The sequence below is a fragment of the Monodelphis domestica genome, chromosome 4, assembly GCF_027887165.1.
Source record: "Monodelphis domestica isolate mMonDom1 chromosome 4, mMonDom1.pri, whole genome shotgun sequence".
Taxonomy (NCBI): domain Eukaryota; kingdom Metazoa; phylum Chordata; class Mammalia; order Didelphimorphia; family Didelphidae; genus Monodelphis; species Monodelphis domestica.
Genome location: NC_077230.1, coordinates 406,022,834 through 406,045,746, shown reverse-complemented (window position 1 = coordinate 406,045,746; position 22,913 = coordinate 406,022,834). Strand labels below are relative to the sequence as shown.

Here is a 22,913-nt window from a genome sequence, read left to right as displayed (position 1 = left end):
CCCTCTGTTCAGCCACCCAAAGTGAGCATTTCCTCCCTCCATTCTCTGGGGTAATGCAGGAGTTCATAGGCAGCTTGGAGTTGCAGTTTGGGCACCTGAACTCAAAAATGTCCTCCAGTGCTGGTATATGTTATGAAAAAGAACTACCCAGGCAAAAGACAAAGGGCTAAAGATCTGATTTAAAGCAAGTATGGAGGTCAAGGAGAAGTTCACAGTAACTTGCAGTGAATATGATATGGTTGGGTTTCTTCTAAAATCAAGGAACACTATGTCTGTCTGAACCAAAAGCAAGTTGATCTGCATCCTGGAGGAGATGACAATGAGGCAAAAAGAATCCATTTTTACTCTCCAGGTTAAGAGGAAGAATGAAGAACAAAAAAGTTGTGAAAAGTGAAGCAGCTAGGGGGCTTAGTGGATTACCAACCACGGAGAACAGAAGTCCTGGGTTCAAATTTGGATTTAGATAGTTTCTAGCTGAATGACTCTAGGCAAATCACTTAACCCCCATTACCTAGCTCTTGTTGCTCTTCTGCTTTGAAACCAATACAGAGTATTGATTCTAAGATAGAAGGTAAGGGTTTTAATTTTCTTAAAACATAAAAAGGCAAGAATATACAGCTTATGTAACACAGGGAAGGAAATGAAAAAGAAAAACCATTGACATTTGGAGCTAATTAAAAGATATGAAACTCTTTCTTTCGTAAAACCACTCTAAATGGAAGAAGCAGCATTATGGGCTCCAAGGAATGAAGATGGTATCAGATGAGAGGTCATCTCCTAATGATCAGAGGAAGATGAAATGAGTAACAGTGATCAGTGAATAATTCCACAAGACTGCAAACTCAATGAAGGATCTGTTTACCTTACCTAAACAATATGGAGGTTGGCCAAGAGTCTTCCCAGGGCACATATCCAAGATGTAAAACTGGGTCTAGTGAGATATATCACACCTGATGGCCACTATCAACTCCTGGTGAGTTACAAAGGGCCAAATGATACTGCCAGGAATAAATTAGGCAGAATGGCTACATTATAGGTAATCCTGGGCAAACAAAACAAAATTCAACTCAACTGAGAACCTACAAAATACAAATGGAATTTTTTTATCATCCCTCCCATTGGAAGGTAAGGGATTTAGAGGAGAAAGAGAGATTTAGGAGCTTACTACATCACTAAATTAAATCTAAGAATGGGAGTTAGATTCTGGACTTTAGCTTAAAATATTGGAATAATGGGTTCTAGGCAAGGGATGGAGAACACTTGGACAAACACTAATCATAAATACATGTTAATTATAATTGTATATATAATATATTTATATTCCTGATACCTGGGAAAATATATATAATGAATGCTTTAAAATGAAAAGAAAAGAAAAAAGGCTTCCTGTGTTTACCTGTCACACCTGGCATCCTAGAATTATGGATATAGCATATGACGAATGGCAGAAGGACAAGGAACTCAAAGAAAACAGTGTAGGAGAATGGAACAAACAAACATGGCCTCAGTTATCTTTTTCATACCAATATAGGAAGTATGGGAAACAAACAGGATAAACTAGAAATCCTCATGTACAGAGGGCAGGCAATCTGATCTCAAAGGGTGATCGGACTATATATGTGTAATATATTATAACATATATAAATATTATAATATAGCCCTGAAACAGTATACCTTTCTCAAAAAGAACAAAATAGACTAAGGAGTGGTAAAACTGTACCACAGAAGATAAACATATGTGGATAAATTTAGGAACCTGAGGAAGGAAACTTCAGATTATAAGACCAAAGATCCAAAGAGTTGAAAGGGGCCTGAAGAAGGCATCTAGTCCAACCCCCATTTTACAGATGAGAAAACTGAGGACCAAGGAGGCAAGTAAATCCAAGGTCTTATAACATTTGAACTCAATTAGGTGGTGCCATGGTACATGGTATGACAGGTTTGGAATCAGGAAGACTCATCTTTATGAATTCAAATCTGGGTTCAGCCACTAGCTGTCATTTAATCCTATTGGCCTCAGTTTCCTCATCTGTAAAATGAGCTGGAGAAGGAAAGGCAAACCATTCCAGTATCTCTGCCAAGAAACCCCCAAATGGGATCATGAAGAACCTAACACAATTGAAAATGACTAAACAATTTCAGACCTCAGGGCCAGTGTTTCAGTACCACGGAGAGCACTCAAGTAAAGAAGAATAGAGGAAAACTCTATAGAATTGGTGTTGTCATGGAATAAGATGAAATCAGGAACCAGATCACAGGTTTGACAGAGAGACCCATATTGTAGTCATTAGCTTCCTCTGCCAAAAACAGAGCAGAAGAAAGATTTGCGATTTATCTTAATTTCCTCATTCATAAGGTAAAGGAAATGATAAGAGGAACTGATAAGTCTGGACAAAGTGAAACAGTCTCAGCCCTCAAGGAACTTACATTCTATGATGATTCTAACATCAACATAATAAATACAAAGTCATGGGAAGAGAGAAACCAACAGCTGAAGGAATCAGAAAAGGGCAGGAGGCAGCAGTTGAGCTGAGCTTTGAAAGAAAGGAGGAAGTCCAAAAGGCTGAAGTGAGGATGGAGTGTCTTGCAGGTGTTGAGGACAGACAATGCAAAGCATGGAGATGGGAAACATGAAATCAGCAAGAAGTATAAATGCATGTTAGGATGATGATAGTGAAGATGAAGATGATGGCAAGTTTGGCTGGATTCTAAAGTAAAAGAATAGAAGAAGTATATTCCAAGACTGGAAAGGTAAGGTAGAGGTAAGTCATGAAAATCTTAAATGCCAAAGAAATTTGTGTCTGGTCCTCAAAGTGGTGGGGAGTCAAACGGTAAAACCTATTCTTTAGGAAGATACTTTTTACAAGCTACATAGAAGATGGACAATGTAAGGGAGAAAATGGAGGCTGTGAGCACAATGAAGAGGTTACTGCAATTGTCTAGGGAAGAGGGGAGGAAGGCCTCATTAAGGCAGTGGCAATATGGCTGAAGAGAAGCAGACATATGGGCAGTGCTGACAACTTAGATGTAAGTTAAGAAGAGTGAAGAGGAAAATGGTACCAGGCACTAGGAACATGGCAAACTGGGGCATGGAAAGGATGACAGCCTCAAAAGAAATGAGGAAATCCAGAAGAGGAATGAGGTCAGGGCAAAGAGAATGAATTCTACTTTGGACATATTGAGTTTGAATTGCCTTTTGAGACACCCAATGTCCAATAGGCAGTTGGAGAGATGCAATAGGAGATATGATTCAGGTGGCCATAGAGGTCTAGGACTCATTCGCGTAGAGGATAATTAAACATCTGAAACTGTAAAGGACCTAATAGAGGGAACAAGGAAAAAAGCAAACCCAAGGCAGAGTCTTGTAGCATACATACACAGGTAGGGAATGGCATATAAATGGAGACCCAGCAGAGTAGACTGAAGGAACAGTCAAATGGGTAGGACAAGCAATGAGGTGGCTCAGTAGATAAAGCACTGGATTTGAGAGTCAGGAAGACCCAAGTTCAAACCTTGCCTCAGAAACTTATTAAGTATGTGGCCTTGGACAAGTCACTTAACCTCTATCTGTTTCAGTTTCATCATTTGTAAAATGGGACTAAATCACAACAGCTACTTCACAGAGTTCATGTGAGGATTAAATGAGATAATATTATGCTAAGAGCTTTGTAAACTTAAAATGTTATATAAGTGTTCATTTTCATTTTTATTAGGAGATCTGTGAAAAGGTAGTGTCATGAAAACCCTCAAAGGGGGTAGCCAGGTCAGCAGTGTAAATTGTTTCAGAGAAGGATGAGAATGGAGAAAAGACAATCCAATTTGATAATGATAAGATCTCTGGAATAACTCTGGAGAGGATAACTCCAGTTTACTGATGTGTTCTTACACAATAGCGCAAGGGAAGTGAGAAGTGAGATGTAGGAAAAGTTGCAGCTGCATGTGCAGATAGATTTTTCTAGGAGTTTGGCTAAGAAAGGGAAGAGAGAGGGAGGACAAAAACCTTCAAGAGATAGTAGGGTCAAGCTATTATATGTCTGAAAAAGGCAATATAGCAATATGCCAAGAATTCTCAATGAGTTAAAATGAGTGGTCCAATCTGATAGGATGAAACTCAGTTCATAGGAATCCATATAAAATTCTACCTTTGGATTAAAAAATCAGTGTCATGGGGTCAATGATGAGATAGATATGACCAGAAAAGAGTCACCATAGAAAAGATCTCAGCTTTTTAACAGAATGTGAGCTTTAGCTACCTCTATGGGAAGAGATAGCAGCCTCTGGATTCTGCCCTGGTCAGGTGACATCTGGAATATAGTTGTCCACTCTGAGTCCTAGAGTTAGGGGGAGAGTCTATAATGGAAGATAACTAGATGGCAAAGGGTCCTCAAGGTCATACCATATGAGGTTCAACTAAAGGAGAAGTAGAAACTTATGGTCCTGTTGTGGTAGGATTTGATTTTCTCTGCTTGGCTCCAGGAGGTAGAACTAAAGGCAGTTGATACAGCTCCAGAAAGGTAGCGTGAGCAGTCAAGAAGGAGAAAAAGCTGTTCTGGGAAGCTGTAAAAGTTCCTTTCCGAGGCGGGGGGGCAGCTGGGTAGCTCAGTGGATTGAGAGCCAGGCCTAGAGATGGGAGGTCCTAGGTTCAAATCTGGCCTCTGACACTTCCTAGCTGTGTGACCCTGGGCAAGTCACTTGACCCCCATTGCCAATACACAGTATTGACTCCAAGACAGAAGATAAGGGTTTTAAAAAAAGTCCCTTTTCCTCCCAAGGCTTCTTCAGGCAGAGTCCGAATATCAAGGAGATTAGGGAGAAGATTAGTCATTCATCTGCTCTAAGGTCCCTTCCATTTCTGAGAGTGTGGGATCTCATGATGGTCATAGTCCCAGGCTAACGAGCATGACACACCACTGTGAGATTTAAGAGGGTACCATACACACGACTCAAATACATCCAGGGTATTTGAAAAGTCTTCCCCTTAAAAGCTTGTTTTTTGTTTAACTTTCTATGAAAATGAGTCTATACGGTGCAGATCATTTTAGTTTGATGCATAACCATAATCTTCATACCATCAGATTGCCTGATAGTAATTTTATACCATATTATTTAAAATTATTTTTCATAATAAAGTAGTTTATTACCAGCTTTAAAGCCTGCAGTTTAGTAAACTTGTATATTTTGATGTGCTGATGCCCCTTTTTAATATAGTTTATGGTGTTGCATTTTATTCTACCTGAAATATTGTACATATATGAATAATTCTTGGCCAGGAGAAAATATATTATTCCAATGTCAATCTCCTATCACTAAAACATTATAAATGCATCATTTTCATTTTTACTCTACTTCATTGTTGCAAATTAGTCCAATTTGTGTTGGCTTTTAAATACACATAATATTTTCTTAAATGTACTGTGATCTTAAATGTAATGTGATCACTGTGGCATTTTGCAGATTGTGACAATACAGAAACTTTTAAGGTTGAGGGATTAAGTTTTTAGAATCCATCCTGAATCAGTGAGGCTTATAACAATGTTCTCCAATGGCAGGAGAAACCAAAGAACTGGAAGGCAGGCAGTCCAGGCTCCCATCCAGCATCTGCCACCACCTAGCTGAATGACTTTCAGTGTATCATGTAATCTTTCTGTAATTCACTTTCTTCATTCACAAAAGCAAATGCATCCTTTATAAACAATGATTGTTGTTGCCATTATTATTGCCATCATCATTATTTTTGAGAGACAGCACAGTATAGTGAGTAAAGAGCTAGCCTTAAAGTCAGGAAAAACTGGGCTCAAAACCAGCTTCTGACACATTCATTCTAGGTAGGAGTAACTCATTGAACTACTTGATGCTATGGGCAACCTTCTAAGGCTACAGACTGCAAAGGAGATGCCACCTATACTACCAAAAGTTTCTTTATCTTGGAGATTACAGTACCAATGAAATAGCAGCTCTGAGCCTGATCTTTATTATTAGTATGATGGAGTTGGACTAGATTAACATCACAATTTCTGACTTTTAGCCTAGCTAGCATATGTGAAAAACAATCCACTCTTCACTATCCAATCATTCAACCATTACTTATAGCTTCTACAAAAAGGACTCCACTCCCCTTTTAAGGCAGCCTGCGGCACTTATGTGTGGCTCTAATTGTGAGGAAGTTTTTCTCCTTCCATCGAGCACACATTTGGCTCTTTGTCATTTCTACTCATTGCTCCTAGCTTTGGCCTCTATATTCAAGCAGAGTAAGTCAAAAGTCTCTTCCATAAGATGGCCTTTTGATTACTTGAAGGTTATTGTCATATTGCCTTGGGATCTTCCATTTTCCAAGCTAAATATCCCCAGTTTGTTCATTGGTCTCCTTCTGGCATGAACTCAAAGCTCTTCCTCCTCCTTTATACTGTCCACCCCCAGCTTATCAATGGCCTTCCTAAAAACACAGCCTAGAGGACTGAACCCAACATCCCAGACATGGTCTGAATGGAGCAGAATATGATAAGACTCCAGGCTCCTTAGTTCTGGAATCTCTGCCTCTCTTAAAGCCTCAGGTTACACTAGCTGTCTTGATTACTGTCACCTTAAACTGACTTTGTGTAACATGAAAACCACTCCAAACTGCTACCTAGTCATGTCTGCCCCATAATATGCCTGTGATGATTTTTTGAACCCAAGTGCCAAACTTCACATTTATTATTGCATCTTAATTCAGTTTCTCAGGTCCTTTCCAACCTGGAGATTCTGAGGCTCTGTGCCTAGCATATATAGCACAAAAAGCCCAAGCTGGCCCAGTGTTTTAAGCTGGAAAGATCTTTTTCAGAATTGACTCTGCTACCCAGTGGATTAGCAGTGATGGCTTTCTGCTACCGAAAGACTTAAAAAGCAGGCTGTCTATGGCTTTATCCAAGTCACTGATGATCTTCCACAGCATAAGGCCCAGCAAGGATTCTTGCATATTGTTCTCGAGACCTCCCAGGCTACTTCTAGAGCATCCATGACCAGCCTTTGAAGCTGTTCCAACTTCACCTAATTTTATGATCCTCTAACCTAAAGTATCCAGGTCTGAAACTCAGTGTTTCTAGGGTCTTAAGACTGAAGCTCCAGTTGTCACACATTTAATCTTCTTTTATTTACATATTTAATTCAGAGAAGAAAAAAATTCAAACCAAGAGCTTAGCAAACTTGCTTTCTAGATAGCTACCTCTATGTCCTAAAAGACAGCCCTAGTTCTAAAAGAGATCACACACATATACATACACCCCTGTCTATCTACCAATTATGTGTGAGTGTGTGTATAGGTGTATGGGGGGGGGGGGAGAAGGAAGGGAGCATAGAAGAGGGAGGAGAGAGGAGGAAAGGGGAGAGACAGAGAGAACAAATAAGTCCTCTACACAGCCTCCATCTTACTCCCAAATAGAAGAAGGCAGAGAATTATCAAGTGCAGACCATCATAGGCTATGAACATTTGATGAATGAATCTGAGCCAAGATAGTTGAAAAACTGGCCTAGAGGTGATATTCATGAGAAATAAAAATGCCACAACAATGTAACATTCAGGAACGGCTCAGTTATTTTCAGTTGCATCTGACTTTGTGATCCCATTTGGGGTATTCTTGGCAAATGTACTAGAATGGTTTGCATTTCCTTCTCCAGCTTACTTTCTAGATGAGGAAACTAAGACAGACAAGGTTATGTGACTTGCTCAGGGTCACATAGCAAGAGTCTCAGGTCAGATTTGAACTCAAGATGATTCTCCCTGACTCCAGGTCTGGCACCTTATTGTTGCACTGCCTGCCTACCTTACTCAGGGGTTACAAATTGCTTTATTCACATTCCCCTGTGAGGCGAATGGTGCAAGTATTATATTCATTTTGCAGGAAGGAAAACTGAGGTAGAACCAGATTAAATGAGGGTTGAACAGCTAGCACATTCAGTTCTGCTTGCTCTAAGACCAAGGATTTTTCTTCTGCATCTGATTGCTTTTCTGAATCACACTGTAGGATGACATCACCTAAGACTTTAGGTGTCAGGCGCCTCTTCCCACCAAATAACATAAGTGGTTGTGACCCTTCACATACCTTGGAAATGATAGGCTGTCGGCTGGACAGGCAGATGAGCCAGGAGGACACCAACTGGTGGTGGTCAACATCTACCAGATTGAGATAAAGGAACCGATTGCCAGACCGCTGAGGCCTCACACCAATGTGCAGGTCATGCACGCCATTCCGTGAGAGCATAAAAACACCATCAGGGTCCAGCTATCCAATAGTAAAGGAAGCAGAAGCAGAAAGAGGATTTAAGTGCTACTTAAACAGGGTAAACAGAAGGCAATTATTAACCAAGGTCAGGAAATGCTTTCACTACACCATTACAAAAACTTGACCAAGATCTGTCATCTCATTCCCTGGAAGAAGGTCACAGGCTCTATGTGTTCTTCAAGTGTAGCCACTTCTCTTTGTTGGAGGAAAACATCACAGTAAAAAACAAAACAAAACCAAAAAACCCTTTTTTTCATCCTCAATGGATAAAAGTTGAGAAGGGGAAGATTTTTTTGGAGAGAGAAAAATTAGAGCTAATTCAAAAAAGCACTGAGCAGCCTTTGAGTGTGAAGGGCTCCCCTCTTGAGATTTGATGACTGACTGCTTATCAGAGAATGTTGCCAAGGGGCTCTAGTTCACAAAGGGGCTAGACTAGGTGATCTCTGAGACTTCCAATTCTTTCTCAGATACTGGGGGTTTCCTTTTGGATATCCCAAGGTGGAAAGAATCTGGATATTTCTGATCTGGTGGGCCAGTCTGGAATATCATCTGAGTACCTTGCCAACCAATTTTTATCTTGATGTTAAGAAAAAATAAGGGGCAATATCACCACCTGAGAAGATGGGGATCACCTTCATTTGGGGCAGAGCCATAAATGTGTCATGGTAGGCATTAGTTCAGTCTTTCCTCCAAAGGTACAATTGTTCTTTAAAGGTCTGTTTCCCAAGAGATAGAATTTAAACATTCATTTTGTTTTTAAAATTAATACACGGGTAATGGCATTGATGTTTCTCTTATTATTCACTTGTGTAACTGTGACTAAATTAATTCTAAAGCAATGATTAGTCTCTAGATCTCATTAATTCTAATAATTTGCCCTCTGGGCTTTTATACCAATGAGTCTACATTTGACAAGTTTAATAAAAGGTAATTTCAATGAAGACTTTATGGTAATGAAATATTCTTAATTCCAAATGGGACTTATTTAATAAGTGGATATGTTATTTACATTGAGTTCATCAGTATAGTTTTCCTTTAAAAACTAACTTGTCAACAGAATATGCCAGGTGAATTCTAATTACAAAGTATTTCATTAATCTGTCCCAACCATCAAAACTTCAGTCAGTCAGCAGGCAGAACAACAGATGAGGTTAAAGGGAAGGCAAGAGAAGAGCCTTAAGTAATTCATTCCAAGAAAGTCTTACCTTTAGCTCATGGGGGTGAGAAGTAAATGCTTTCACTTTCCTAACAGTCTGTGTGCCATGAAGAACAAGGGAAAGGCGGGTCAGCTGACCAGTGACACAACTGACATCCACTCGTTGGAGAGAGTGAAGGTAGATCTGCCATATTTGAATAGGGGTGGCCAGCCAACAATCCCTATGGCACAACACAAACAGAGCTTACTCAGTCTTTGCCTTACCAAAGCAAAAAAGACCATTGACTCTATATGTCAACTCATAAAAACATTCCAAAGAAGTTAAAGGATTGAGTCCACTTTCATTTAAATCATATTCCCACTCCAATGAATACTCAAAATTCCTGCCTCTAGCTTTCCATACATCCAATAGCCACTAGATAAATACATTTGCTGGATGACTGAAGGCCTTTAAAGATTAGACAGATACTTCTTTGTTTGAAATAATTTAAATGTAATTCTGCTTCAAGGTAGAGTTCTCTGAGCTTTGGGGTAAAATCTTTTAAAATATAGTAGAATATGTTAGAGCTAATTTCTTCCATCTTCGGTGTGAAAAACAAATCATGTAATCTATCTTCCGACACCCCCAATGGGTCCTAGTATCTAACCTTCGTAACTGACACCCCTGAGCTACATGCTCTATTCTATTAAGCTCTCCAGGGGCCATTTCCTTGACAGATAAAACAAATTGAAGGCCTTTTCCCTTGGCTTGGAATAACTGATTTGGGGATTTAAAAAAAATAATATGTCAGAGTCTCTGTTCAAGATCACAGGAATTTGTACACTGGGTTAGCATACAAACTCAAATGAGTCTTCCTGAGAGGAAGACTTGGAGCTCATTCTCTGACACCTGTTAAAGACTAATTATTACCTTCTAGACTGAATCAAATTCAGCAAAAACAAGAGGATGATTAGAGACCTGGGAAATAGCACCTATGGGAAGTTGGGTGAATACAGATAATTTCAACTAAAAAAGGGAAGGCTAAGGGAAGGCTTAATTATGGCCTTCAGGTATATGAGGGTAAATCGCATGAAGGATCATTGCTGAGAAATGAATATGCTTAAGCTGCCTTATGAAAGGTTAAGTTTGGAGGCCACATAGGAAGCAATGGGACAACTGCTCTTGCAGATGAGGCCTCACACGTATGATCTTAACTCCAACTAAAATAGAAATTCTTAGAGGCCATATGCCATTTTCCTTTTATTTTCTGGTCAACAACATTTAGCATAGTTCTATGCCCATACTATGCATATTCTATGTCTCAGTGAGCTAGATGGTCTAGTAAATAGAGTGCCAGGCTTGGAGTCAGAAAGACTCACCTGCGTGAGTTCAAATCTGGTCTCAGACACTTACTAGCTGTGTGATCTTGGGCAATTCATCACTATTTGCCTTAGTTTCCTCATCTATAAAATGAGCTAAAGAAGGAAACAGCAAACCACTCCAGCCTCTTTGCCAAGAAAACCCCAAATGGGGTCATAAAGAGCCAGATGCAACTAAAATGACGTGACAATAAGGTCCCATAATAGGCATTCATTTATGGAATGAACAAAAGAATGAAAGAGCCATCCCTCTCTGCAGATCTTTGAAGATGTCACTCTTGACCTGGTTTTTACAGGTGTTGCTGAGAAGGGTAGGGGAATAGACCAAAAGACTTCTCCAATATCATTGCTAGAATGAAAAGTCTGGCTTTTAGGTATAACCTCTCAGTTAACAAAGCAATATCCAGGACTATAGTAAAGATAAATGCTCATGGGGGCAGCTAGGTGGCTGAGTAGATAGAAAGTCAGACTTAGAGATGGGGGGTCCTGGATTCAAATTTGACCTTAGACACTTCCTAGCTTTGTGACTGTGGGAAAATTAATTAATCTCCATTGCCTAATAGTATTGATTCTTAGAAGGAAGTTAGGATTAAAAAAAAAAAGATAAGACCTCACATCCACAGTTTCAGAAAGGAAATGGTATGAAACTTTTTTCTTTATCCCACAAACTCCTATAGAAATCTCATCTTATCTATGTTCCCAGTCTCTGCATTTTCTGAATCTGCTTACTTACCTATAAAGAGCAACAAAGAATTTTTTTATCTGTGGGCTTGGACCTCCAGCTACTTTCAGAAACATGTCCTGTGGTTCCCCTGGGCCCTGAGAATAAACATTGGGCAGCATCATTAAAAGAGTTAGAGATCAAACCAGCTAATGAGGACCCCAGGGCTTCATTGGCTCTTCATTATACCACCCCCTCCTGCCCCAAAACAAATATAGGCCTGGAGAATGGCCCCCTTCAAACTCCTCCCCCTCCAAAAAAGAAACTCAGTTTTTCTTACAGTTGGAGCTGTTGTGATTTCATTACAACAGAGGAAAACTACTGATTTTATAATTCCATATTGGTTTTAGTAATTAGATTTTGCAAGAGTTCTATCAAGTTTTCTAACCAGTCATAATACAATTATTGCACTGGCCTGTTTACACAATGGCAATTAACAAGTGCCTTAATTATCATTTACTTTGCTACATGTAATTTTTCTATTTGTTTTTGTTTAAATTCCAAGAGCTGATCAGGGAACCCATCGGCTATCAAGGGTAATAAAACTCAGACATAGAAACTCTCACAAGGGCTGCAAAATAACCCTCCAGAAAGCAACCAGCTTAATCTAAAATGAAGGGGTTACCAGCTGATCAGGCAGCAAGTAGAATATTGAGTAATCTATTACTGAAGTGAAAGCCTGAGAGAGGTAGAGTTAAACTCATGGGTATCTAGGAAAAACAAAATGGTGGTGTGCTCCTTGGACTCCAGATCTGCCACTTTGCAGACACCTACCATTTTTTTGGTTTCACAAATAACATTTGGGTCACTGCATCGAACATAGATTTGGGGCTCCTCTCCAGGAATTCCTCCTATAGGGGCACCTGGGAAAGTGGAAAAGATTCAGAGATTGATACCTTTCCTCTCAATAGACAAAAACTTCTCCAGGCCCCTACCCAAGTGAAAATGCACTTTTAATGTCTCAGGGAATCTTGCACACAAAACTTGGAAATATGGAAAATTCGTACCACCTTTTTTTAATTCAAACACTTAAGCCGGAAATGGGCAAAATCTTGGAAGAAGCAAAACTGTAGCATTAGTTTCTCTGGCCAATTGGAGGGTTTCAGATACCTATCAGGCATGAGATCATTGTTTTACTAAACATATATAATAGCAAGGCTAAATGGCACAGTGGATATTATCTCAAACTTGGTGTCAGTACCTGAATTCAAATGCTAACCTAGACACTTGCTCTTTTACCCTAGGCAAGTCACCACACTTTTCAGCCTTGGTTTCTTCACACATAAAATGGGGATAATAATGATACCTGCTTCACAGGATTATGGGAATATCTTTAAAGCACTTTATAAACCTCAAAGCAATACATAAATTTTGTTAGTAGTATTAATAAATTGGTATGTCATGTGTATATTGGCATTTTAGTCCTAAGTTGCTGGGTTCTTTTATGGTCTTCCTTAAGGATTCAATAGAGGGGCATTGTAAAGATAAAAAACAAACTTAAGAAGCAGCATGTAAATGCAAGAATAAACAATCACTGTGCCTGACAAGTCTGCTGGGATTCTCTGTTTTGAAAATAATTTAAGATGAAGCAGCATTTATTAAGCACTTACTGTGTACCAGACCCAATGTTAGGTGATAGAAATATAATTATAAGATTGAGAAAGGCTTCGTCTTCAAGGAGCTTACATTCTAAGGAATTTGGGGATTCCAAGGTTGAGGAAACACTCGATGGTACTTTTCTGACTGCTGGGGACAGGAGTCCAAAGAGGCCTGCTTTAGATACAGTGATTACACTCATCAAGTGTAGACTGCTTGATTTTTGTTGGAAAGATCTCTGGCGTTATGGAGGGCATCCTGTACTATGCCAATTCAGAAAGATTTTGTCAGAATGAAAGTATTTCAAAGGGTCTGTTTACTGACAAATGACCCAATCAAATTCAAAGGAGATCTCCAAGATTGTCAAGTTGGCTGCAGGGTAATGAATTTCTCAGCCAAAGCAACTCTTGAAGACCATCTCTGAAGTCACAGAGTATTAGCTATTTGTGCCAGCAGAGGAGGTACCCAAAATGACCAAATCAAAAGTGTTGGAAATATAGAAGCAAAAATCCTACTTCATTTTGGGCTGGCAAAGAAAATTACAAGCAGGTAGAAAAGACAAGGGGCAGCTGGGTGACACAGAGCATTGGGTGCTCATCTTTCTGAATTTGAATCTGGTGTCAGATACTTCCTAACTGTATGACCCTGGGCCAGTCACTTAATGTTGTTTCCCTCAGTTTCCTCATCTATAAAATGAGCTGAAGAAGGAAATGGCAAACTACTCCAATATCTTTTCCAAGAAAACTCCAAATATGGTCAAAAAAAAAATGGACATGACAGAAAATAACAAAACAACATTACAAGATACAAGTGGAAGAAATGAAAGTGAAGCCATGATATCATGAGTTATCTATAATTAAAGTTTTATGTGAAAATTGGTGGATAAGGAAGCGAATTATGACCCATAAAATTAGGTCATTCAGATGGACTTCACCACTTGTAGCCAACGGAAAATCTAAGACTGAAAATGATTGCCTGGGATGCTTCAGGGAAGGCTTACCTGGCAGGGTGTGCCAAGGAGGTAACCGTATGGATTTCTTCAGGAAGGAGAGCTCCGGATGATAAAACCGAAATGTTTGATCAACCACATGGGGTTGATATTCCACATTCACACACAGAATAGCGATAGGTTTGCCACCACTCGCACTAAATGATACCTGGAACATGAAGAGAGCACCACTCAGTATTACAAAAGAACAAGATCACAGATTTTTGTTGATGCTTCCCATCACGTAGAGCATCTTTGTTGGAGGAACCCATCATCATCACAGCTCACATTTTGGTAGCATTCTGAGAACTGCCAAGCACTTTACAAACATTATCCCATTTGATATAGGCTGCTGCTATGGGTGTTGCAATCTCTACTTTATACATGAGAAAACCAAGGCTCAGAAAGTTTATAGAATTTGTCAAGCTCTTAGGTGTATGAAACTGGATTCCAATCCAGGGGTTCCTCAATCCAAGCCCAGTACTTAGTGCCTGATCTCAGAGCCTCTGTTACCCCCATGTCACTTCTAGGAAGCAAGAAGGAGTAGGTATTACTATTGTTATTTAATGGATGATTAACTGAGTTGCTTGGGGGTCAAAAAAGTGAACAGTGTGCCCAAGAGAAGAAGCAAAACCTCTTAACCAATGAAAAAGTCCTTCCCACCAATTATGGATTTTTATTTTATTTCCATTAATTATGAATGATCAAATAAGATGCTTTCCTTAAATAATGGAAAAATAAACATCTTTGGTCCTGACATAAAGGCATTGCAGTAGTTTTCCCTGGTGGGTACTACAATATTAGGCTACTGACAAGTCTTTCTGAAAGGTCATTATGACTAGTCAGTCATTTATTCACTATTTATAGGAACCTGGGATGAAGGAATGCTCCTTAAGGAAAGCTCCTTGAGGGCAGAGACTGTTTCATTTTTGTCTTTTCTAACCCCACTACATGATACATACAGTACATGGCACATAGTAGGAATTCAATAAATGCCTGTTGATAGCATAATTAGCAAAAGGACATAACTTCAGCTCTATGATATGGTAGCACCTAAAGAAAATGGCAGAAATGGGGATGTGGATATGGAGTCAAGAACTGAGCTTGAACCCCATCCCCACTCCTACCCCAAACCCTCCCCCCAGTTTTGTCACTAACTCCATGGGTTACCCAGGCAAAACACTTAACCTCATGGGGCCTCCTGTCTAAAATGAAAGAGTTTGACTTCTCAATCTCTAAAATGCCTTCTGGCTTGAAATTAGGACTTCTTAACTTTTTCTGGAAGTCTAGAAAAGTCTATGGACCACTTCTCTGAATAATGTTTTTAAATGCATAAAATACAGAGAGAATTACAAGAGAAACCAATTCTACTGAAATCATTATAAAAAAAATTCATAACCCCAGGTTAAGAACTCTGCTATAAATCTGTCACACTTAATTAACACTACCAAGCTTCATTCTATCAAAGAAATATACTTCCTGACAGGATGAGATAGAATGGGTACCTGGCACGTTACTTAAGAGTTCTACAAAACTTTGGGAGCTTTCATAAGATAACAGGAAAGGGATGTACCCTCATCTCTCTGACAAACAAATACACTGTGTGGTTTTTGAGAGCAGGGACTTTAAAAAATATTTTGTTTTTTCTACTATTACATGTAAGGACAATTTTTAGCATTTATTTTCTTTAAGTTTGGAGTTCCAAATTCTCTCCCTTCTTCTGACTCTCCCTCTTTTCCCCCTCCTCTCCCTGAGTGGGTAAGCAATTTTACAGATTTTATACATGTAATCAGGTAAAACACTTTTCTACATTAATCATCTTGTAGAAGAGATTTCAAATAAAAAAGGAAGAAACAAAATTAATTATAATATGTTTCAGTCTGTATTCAGATTTCATAAGTTCTTCTCTGGAGGTAGAGGGCATTTTTCACCATGAGTCTCTGGGATTGTCTTGGATCACTGCATTGCTGAGGATAACTGGGCCATTCACAGTTGTTCATCAAAAAAAATTGCTGTCACTGTGTACAATATTCTTCTGGTTGAGCCCACTTCACTTTGCATCAGTTCATGTAGGTCTTTTCCAACTTTTTTCTGAAATCATCCTGTCCATCATTTCTTATAGCACAATAGTATTCCATAACCATCACATAATGTCACAACTTGCTCAGCCACTAAGCAGGGACATTTTTACTTTTATCTTTATACCACTGGCACCTGGCATGGCAATGGGCACATACTAAATGCTTAATACATGTATGCTGATTGTGTGATGTGGATGAATGCTATAGGTATCAATCCTACTAATATCATGCAATGAGAGAGAAAAAGAGAGTGGGAAGGAGAAGGAAAGGAAGAGGAAACGGGAGAGGGCAAAGAAGAAGGATGAAGGGACCAGGATTAGGAGATGGCAGTCCTTCTGCCCTGTTCAGAAAAAAGGTTTGGCTAGAAAGTGTCCAAAGAAAGGTGTCAGAATGTTAAAGAGCCTTGATTTCAGGCCATATGAGAATCAGTTGAAGGATAAGTAGCCTGGAGAAAAGAAAGCTTAGGAGAGACATGATAGCAAACTTCTAATATCTTAACGAAGAAGATACATGAATTAGATTTGTTTTGTTTGGCTCAGAGTCAAGCTAGGGCAATGGGTAGAAGCTACAAGGAAACAGGCAGAGGCTCACAGGTTCCCTCTCTTCAGAGATCTTTAAGTGGAATTTAAATGCTACCTGTTAATGATATGGCTGAAAGTGGTCTTAGTTCAGGTTGAACTACCATAGCCTCCCAAAATGCTTCCAGCTCTGAAAATCTCTGATATGGACCCCACTCTGGAAAAGAAAGGGAGAGTGAGATCTAAGGGAGAGGTGATCCCAAAGGGAAGCTCCAGGATTGTCTAGGTTGAAGGCTTTTGTGGATAGACTTACCATCTGTCTATGAGGATTTAGGAATCTTGGAGAACAGGGGGCAAGAAGGGAAAGCATACCTAAGAGGTATGGGACCATGGGGAAGGTTTAAGTAAGATCAAGGGCCAGAGAGACAACTAGGAAACAAAAAAGTCACAGGAACTAAAGAAAGAGGTAAGGAAAGGGATTGGAACTCAGGTGATCAGCTCAAGCATCATAGGATTCAGAAGTTTAGATAAACAAGTCTGGGTTAGGCTTGATGGTTATCTAGGTCACTTTCTCTCTCAAATTCTATGACTGAATCTATGACAACAGAAGTATTCCCACTTGAAGACTGAGACAAAGAGAGAATTCTTGGAAAATGGAAAGATCATTGACTTCCTTAAAAATAAGCATTACCAAGGATTTGAACATAATATTATAGATTTAGAGTTGGAAGGGATCTTAGAAATCACTGAATCCAGTACCCTCATCTTATCGATAAGAAAATGAAATTTAGAAAGCTTAAGGAACTTACCCAAGGTCACACAAGTAATTAACTAATTAATTAGCATTTGTGTGCCAAGCACCACACCAAATTATTGTAATGCAAAAAGATAAAGACACATCAATCTCTGACAATAAATGAGAGAGCCAGAATTTGAACTTGGGACTCTTGGTCCCCAGTCCAACACCCTTTCTACTACAAATATATCCTCTCAAAATTTGTCCTTTCCCATAAGAAAAGTTGTTCCTAGTCACCTGATATAGCCTTGTCTGGGAATCTTCAGAAGTCTTAATAAAAACCATATCTTGTAACCAGAAAATTGAGAGGACCTCTTAGATCACCTGAGCCAATCTGTACCTAATTAGGAATTCCTTCAAAGAACATCTCCTGCACTAGCCTTCTAGCCATTACTTGATATAAAGGGGTCAATCAATCAATTAATTGACAGGTATTGATTGAACACCTACTATATGCCAGCCCGGCGCTAAGTGCTGGTGATATAAAATGCCTAGAATGAAATAATCCCTATTCACTATGGACTTACATTCCAATGAAGGAGATATCCAGTATGTTCAGGAGGTTCCAAGTGCCTTTGTGCATCCTAAGTTATTAAAGTACATTAATACCTTATAACTATAACTCTATCTTGTTGGAACCTCAGAACTATCTCATGAGGTAGTTACTACAGTCAGGATTGTCACCATTTTACAGATGAGCAAACTGAGTCCCTAAGAGGTAGTCTGACTTATGCAGGGCCACACAGTCAACTAGTATCAGAGGCAGAATCTAAACTCAAATTTCATGACTCCAAACCTAAATCTCTACCCATTGTGCTACACTCTTCTGAAGAGAGCCTATTCAATATTGTCTACCTTAAATTACTAGAGAATTTTCCCTTAAGTTGAGCTCTTCAGTTATGTTCTATAGAAAACTCATTAACTAAAAGGTTTTCAAAAAACTCAGTGAAGTTGAGGTTTCTATAATACTAAGTAGCTGAGATAATTCATTTTGCTTTGGGAGAAACTGGAAATGAGCTTCTGGGCTCCATCGACCTAATACTGCTATGGTCATGGTTAAGCATCAGAAGGGTCAGCGAACATTTTTACAGGTCAGAAAATGGTTTTCAAAAAATCTTTGAGCTACTCAGCATAATCTGTATAATTCAATATTTCCTTCATACTTTAATAGGACTTTAAGTCTCCTTCAGTAAGAGAAGATAGTTGGATTCCATGGCAAGAGTGAAGGATGACAGACAGGTGGGCAGCCAGAGTGCGACGATTTCAGAAGGAAGGGCTTTGGTGTGTTGGGTGGCTTTCGGGGGATGTGCGTAAGTGTCACACAGTATAGCTGGCATGAAAGAGTTGTGTTTTGCCCTCTGAGAGGGCTTTCATTCTCTAGCTGACAAGGCCATATGTCTATCTAAGTTTCTATACTCCAAAGTTCCATGGGCACACTCCTACCTGTACTTTTACAGATGATAAGTATGAGAATGTGTGTTGTTGTTATTGTCCTTTGTCCCCGAAGAGGACCAAAATGGCAGCATGTTGTACAATATATAGGTCAATGTACAGTGTGCCCATCTGTGGCTGACTAGACCAATGTGAGCTTGGAAGGCTCAGCCACAGGTCAGGCACAAATGGTCCATATGAATATTTGGGATGGAGAAGTCTCTAAATTTGTGTGTCACAGATGGCATCTCCTTTATGAACCACATCTCATTTTTGAGAGTATCTATGGGCCCAAAGTGTATTCTGTGCTTCTGCCTTGAGCTAGGCTGATCCTGACAGTAGGGAGGCTGGTGCCAGGGCCCTTTGCATTTTGGAAGGACCTGCCAGACCTTGCAACCCCCGAGAATCCCCTTCAAGAATCTTGGCTCACTCCCAGGCCAGCTAGAGGTAGCAGTGGAGAGTTAGGGTCCAAAGCAAAGGATAAAAAGAACTCCTACCCCAGAGGGGCTTTCATAAATTAAACTCTCATTACAGGCAAGCTCTGCAGAGGGGGAAACAGCTACTCTGACCTGGGCCATAGGCAGACCTCACTTTTCACCCAGCTGAAATTAAAGCCCGAGAAAGACGCTAAGCTTAGCCAGCTGAGTCTTGATGGATGCCTGCATCTCATTTCTATCTTATACTTGTGTTCAGAGTGCTGAGGGGGAGGATGTCTTCACAAATCAAGGGCTTTGTGTTTTTCCAGGACTATTGCAAAGGGCACTTACCGATAAAAAAAAAAAATACACTTCAGAAATTCCCATTAAAAACATCAGAGGACCAAGTTTCTCCTTAGGGTATCATGCCAGCAGGACTGTGAAACAAGACCTCCTTACAAACACTATTTCTCCTTTGAGATAGCAATTAAGGATTTAAGTCTTACTGTCCAAAAGAGATAATGCACAGAGAAAACATATTAATCCTACAAGATTCAGGAGCACTGTGGAAAGAGTTTTTGCATAACAAGTTTAAATATGTTTTAAATGGCCTTCGTGCTATGACAAAATTGTTCAAGGACAGTAGCAATGGACTTCAGGGATGCCTGACTTGAATACCCAGAACTCTGGGATATATCATTTCTAGAGAACAGCTGGCTTCAAGAGCCTTCAAGGAAGCAAGTTGCAAAATGATGTGTCTGGCAGATACCCAGGATGCATCCTCTCTAGGAGTTTTTGGATGCTTCAGGGGATCTGTGATCTCAGAGCCATGAGTCCTTTCTCCACTAGTCCAGACAACAAGCTCTCCATGCCTTTCTCTCCTACGCGTCTCCTCTCTAGGTTTTTCTGTAACTTCCCCAAAGAAGTCCACTCAACCTGCTAGAGGTCTTTTTCCAGTTCTTTTACTACTTCAAATACAGTAATGTATCGCTCAAGTCTTCACCTGCTATTTATCACTCTAGCAACATGACAGCTCTCAATCTTGATAGGATGAGGCTTTTTATGTCATTTTTATGGGGAATATGCTAAAGCCTGACATGCTTTTCTATAGTTCTCTTGGTCACCTGCAATTACATTCCTTCTAAGTCAATAGTGTTCCATCATTTACAAATGAGACATCAGAAGAATTTGCATGTTAAAGCAGATGAGCTTTTGTAGCATTGAACAACTTGTAATCAATATAAATTCAGTTCAATTTATAAAATTCCCAATCTAATCTTCTCCTCTTCAGTAATGGTACTTTACTGTTTCTTACAATGGCTCTGCCTGGTGTAATCTGAGCAGCTTATTTCATCCACTTTGTTTTCCACTGTAGATGGCTAAATCAGTCTCTTTCAAATGGCTATGGATTGTTCTGAGGAACTTTTGCATTATTCTGGAGCTTGATGACACTAGTACAATGTGATCCATGCCATGGATAAGTAATCTTCTGTTTGAACTATACAGAAGACATTTCCCATAACATTGAGCACCTTAGGCAAATATTTATACACATGTGCAGGTATATATACACATATGTATGTGTGAATAGGTGTATTTGCTTTAGATCACAGTCCGTGTCAGTCTGCCTGATGCCTTCTCACATTTTCATGAAGGAAGCCCTTAATGAGTGTGCCAATTGGTCCTTTCAAAAAACTTCAGTTGATATCTTGTTTTTTCACAAGAGATACCTTCACTTCTAAATATATGCTTTCCCTTTTTCCTTCCCAGAGATCTAACCTTTATGACAAAGAATTGTTTAAGAGAGCAAAATAAAAATTTCAGCATAAATGTTCCACCTTTCCCATCAGAGTTTGACAATACATTGTGATGTTTCCACACCAATAGTTCCCTAAATCTGCAAAGAAGGAAGGTGTGTTTTCTCATCTCTTTTTCAAAGCCAAATACAGCCATTATAATTGCATATAGATTATTCTCATTGAGATTTTAGAGGTATGATTTTAAGTATGCATGTGGGTTACTGATATTTCCTGATTCACATTTCTCTGGCATTAATAAGGTCCATGATATTCTCCAAATATTTGTTATCCTCTTGACTTTTGGTTATCTTAAGAATCAATGCCCTCAAAACCATGTTACTTCCAACATGGATCTCTGCTAAAATATTTGTTCTGGACCATTTGCTCTTCCTATCTTTGTATGGTAAGATTACATTTGTCATTTAGGAGGCTCTTTATATCTGCTTCTTCAAACAGTATATCTGAGGCAATATTGTTAGAATCTAAATGTGAGGGGCTCACTATTGGTGCAGGAGAAAAGAGTTTTTCATAAAACTTCCAACAGGTCTTCTACAATTTTTATTTCTGCTATCCTCAAGTTGCATCTAAGAAATTATCAGCCTTGAAACTCCACCTCATCACTACTCTCTGTCCCTCTGATTAGAAGATGGAGGCATGAACACTAAAATCTCCTCTTGAGGAAGCTCATATCAGAGCATTTCTTCATTTCTTACCTGTCTGTCCTTCTTCGGTACTTCTCTGACGTTTCTACCATGCTTCATGTCAAGTACTTTCCCCAGTTCTCCCCACTCTTTCCCCACCCCCAACCTACTTTTGGACTTCCTTTGACCTTTTGTACGTTATCTTCTACCATTAGATTTGTAAGCTCCTTGAGGGCAGATTGTTTTTCTTTTTTCTTATTAATTTTTTATTTATTTTTTGTTTTTGTATCTCTAGCATTTAGCACAGTGTCTGGAACACAAGAGATACTTAAAAGGTTTATTAATTGATTGACTGAATTAATTGACTAAATGCTCTCAGTATTATCTGACTTAATTGGTCTCTCCCCAAACTTTCAGTAAATCTGTTTTTCCCTCTTCTGCTTTTCACTGTTTTAGAAGTGATATGGGCTGGTAATTTTTTACCATCCTCTGCTATAAGCTTTTACTAGCCAGTTTTTATTCTTAAACAATATTGTCCTTAGTTACCAAATCTCTTTGTTCAGTAAGGAGTTAAATGTTTACCAGCTGAAATGATTTTAGCGTTCATTGGAGGAATTAATTTATATCAGTTAAACTCCCTTGGGAAAGGGTGATAATCTGTGTCAATATCTATTTTTTGTGAAGCTTTCTATTTTTTTTGTTTCAACATCTCATTTAAACAGGTCAGTTTGAAGCCACCTCAATTGCACATCATATATTCTTCTTATTTTCATTCCTTCTCATTTCATTTTATTTTTGAGATAACAAGTCATTGATCTGACTGTACACCAATAGCTAATTCAAAAATGAGTTCCACAATATATCCTTGTAATCAGTTTCAATTTTGAGACATCATTTGGTGCTCACAGTGTCTGGGGACTCTCAAAGTATTCATAAAGTATGTGAATAAATTGTCTGTAGTCTACCAACCTCTGGCTTCTTCTGTTTCTTATTTTGGAGCTATGTTTTCCAACATTTTCATCATCTTCCTCTATGCTTCCCTTTGTATGGAAGTCCCTGAGCATTCAAAGGCATGTTGATTTAATTTCAAGGGTATCACAGAATTTTTACATTTCCTTATTCTCTAGAACAAATTTTGGTACATCAGCCACCA

At 39.1% G+C, this 22,913-nt stretch overlaps 1 protein-coding gene across 7 annotated transcripts in view; it reads right to left on the bottom strand.

The window, feature by feature from the left end:
* NPHP4 (nephrocystin 4) overlaps positions 1–22,913 on the bottom strand; it is a 187,610-nt gene that overhangs the window by 4,977 nt on the left and 159,720 nt on the right. For 6 of the 7 annotated variants that reach the window (XM_056795926.1, XM_056795929.1, XM_056795927.1 and 3 more), the window contains 5 exons: positions 14,091–14,247; positions 12,269–12,357; positions 11,507–11,592; positions 9,464–9,635; positions 8,079–8,258 (listed from right to left, as the gene is read on the bottom strand). In XM_056795926.1, coding sequence (XP_056651904.1) covers positions 8,079–8,258; positions 9,464–9,635; positions 11,507–11,592; positions 12,269–12,357; positions 14,091–14,247 — 684 coding nt within the window. Of the gene's footprint in view, positions 1–8,078; positions 8,259–9,463; positions 9,636–11,506; positions 11,593–12,268; positions 12,358–14,090; positions 14,248–22,913 lie in introns of those variants that run through there. The other variant, XM_056795930.1, reaches the window with a different exon arrangement.